Raw genomic sequence first — 1,870 nt, 5'->3', positions numbered from 1 at the left:
CCCTTCTTCAGAAATGTTTTCTGAAGAAGGGTCTAGGCCCGAAACATCAGCTTTCCTGCTCCTCTGATGCTGCTTGGCCTGCTGTGCTCATCCAGCTCTACACCTTGTTATCCCAAACAAAAACAGAAGTTGTTGGAAAAGCTCAGCAGGTCTGGCAGCATCTGTGAAGAAAAAAAATCAGAGTTAATGTTTCGGGTCTGGTGGAGTTGAACTCAGAAGGGTCACCAGACCTGAAACGTGAACTCTCATTTTCTTCTCCATAGATGCTGCCAGATCTGCAAAGCTTTTCCAGCAACTCCGAGATAGTAAGAACTGCCAATGCTGGAGTCACAGATAACACAGTGTGGAGCTGACGTTTCCTGCTTTCCTGCTTTCCTGCTCCGCTGATGCTGCCTGGCCTGCTGTGTTCCTCCAGCTCCACACTGTTATCTTTCCCAGCATTTCATCCAGTTTTTGTTCCTCATTTACAGCATCCGCAGTTCTTTCGGTTTTTATTTGGCTGGATATAGCACTTGGGGCGAATTGGATCAAAGTTGATGGGGAGAAAGCAGGATTAGGCTATTGCGTTGGACGATCATCCACGATCGTGAAGGATGGCAAAGCAGGCTCGAAGGGCCTCCTCCTGCTCCTATCTTCTATGTTTCTATAAAATTAAAATGGTAGCAGTATTGAACTAGTATTTATAAGAAACAAAATAGACTCTAAGGTACTGTTTCAGGGCCTGTGTGAACAGTTACGGCGATCAGCCTCAATCCTTAAATTAGGCACCTTGGTGCGTTGCGGTTGGCGTGTTTACTTACAGGCAGCACCACGGAGGGAAAGCAGAAGCTGCAGAACTAAACTCACCCTCTGCCCAAACCCGGCACATAACCGAGAGGCGCAGGCATGCCCAGGAACGGCTTCTTTTTCTTGTTAAGGGTCCCGGTGAGGGTTGGGCCCCCCGAGCTCACCCCACTCGGTGCAGCAGCTGTACCAGCGCCAGGAGCGGCCACCGACGCTGCCGCCGCCGCCGCCATCTTGCAACCAGGAGTTTGTCCCAGAAGCCTTTACGGCAGGAGCAAGGCAGGCACACGTGATCATCTTATTAACATATCGGGAACTTCTCGCTTATATTTTATTTACATGCCTGAGCGGCTCTCTGACATTGGAAATGGAAGACAACAGCAGATGATTGCAATGACCAACTCCTTGAAATATTGGCCTCCAAACTGAGTTTTCCCAACTCAAACCAAGCACCATGATGCAACTGGGATAGATTCTTTCCAAAGGAAAAACAATAATTTTAAAAACTAAAGAGCAAAGCTAAGACAAGCCCTGATTGCATGTAGAGGATAGGGGCAGCTGCCACCAAGGTGTAATAGGGGAAAAGACCACTGCCTGAAGTCTTTCTGCTGAAGGTGAATGGGGTAGTTCAGTTGTTGGACCCTCCTAGCACCTCAAATAGATTTAGATACTAGTTTTGTGTAAGAGAGGTTGTTTAGGGATAGAGTCAAAGTTTAATATTTTGTTTGGAGATTGCAAGAACTGCAGATGCTGGAGTCAGAGGCAACACAATGTGGAGCTGGAGGAACACAGCAGGCCAGGCAGCATCAGAGGAACAGGAAAGTTGACATTTCGGGTCAGGACCCTTCTTCAGAAAATATTTTGTTTGCTTGTTTGATATGCAACTGTGCAGAACCGAACTACTTTTATGAATATTTTTGAAATAAAAACAAGATAGCATACAACAGTAAGTTTCTGTCAGGCAGCATGTGAGAATCCACGGGGAAGGTGTCATCACCCTCATCTCAAAGTGGAAGGGAGAATGGGAGGAAATTAGAAATTGGCGACCAATCGTGTCAGGATGACTCTGGGATCAGTGATTCACCCA

General features: G+C 47.0%; 1 protein-coding gene across 1 annotated transcript in view; it reads right to left on the bottom strand.

Moving 5' to 3' along the window:
- LOC109928483 (PRP6 pre-mRNA processing factor 6 homolog (S. cerevisiae)) overlaps window positions 1-1,035 on the bottom strand; it is a 94,537-nt gene extending 93,502 nt beyond the window's left edge. Inside the window, exon 1 of the mRNA XM_048608565.1 lies at window positions 847-1,035. Within this exon, the coding sequence (XP_048464522.1) occupies window positions 847-1,016 (170 nt within the window). The 5' untranslated portion in view covers window positions 1,017-1,035. The remainder of the gene's footprint in view (window positions 1-846) is intronic.
- Window positions 1,036-1,870: the final 835 nt, after the last annotated feature.

The sequence above is a fragment of the Rhincodon typus genome, chromosome 19 (genome assembly GCF_021869965.1).
Source record: "Rhincodon typus isolate 14 chromosome 19, sRhiTyp1.1, whole genome shotgun sequence".
In the NCBI taxonomy this organism is placed as follows: domain Eukaryota; kingdom Metazoa; phylum Chordata; class Chondrichthyes; order Orectolobiformes; family Rhincodontidae; genus Rhincodon; species Rhincodon typus.
This window is presented reverse-complemented; position numbering and strand designations above follow the sequence as displayed.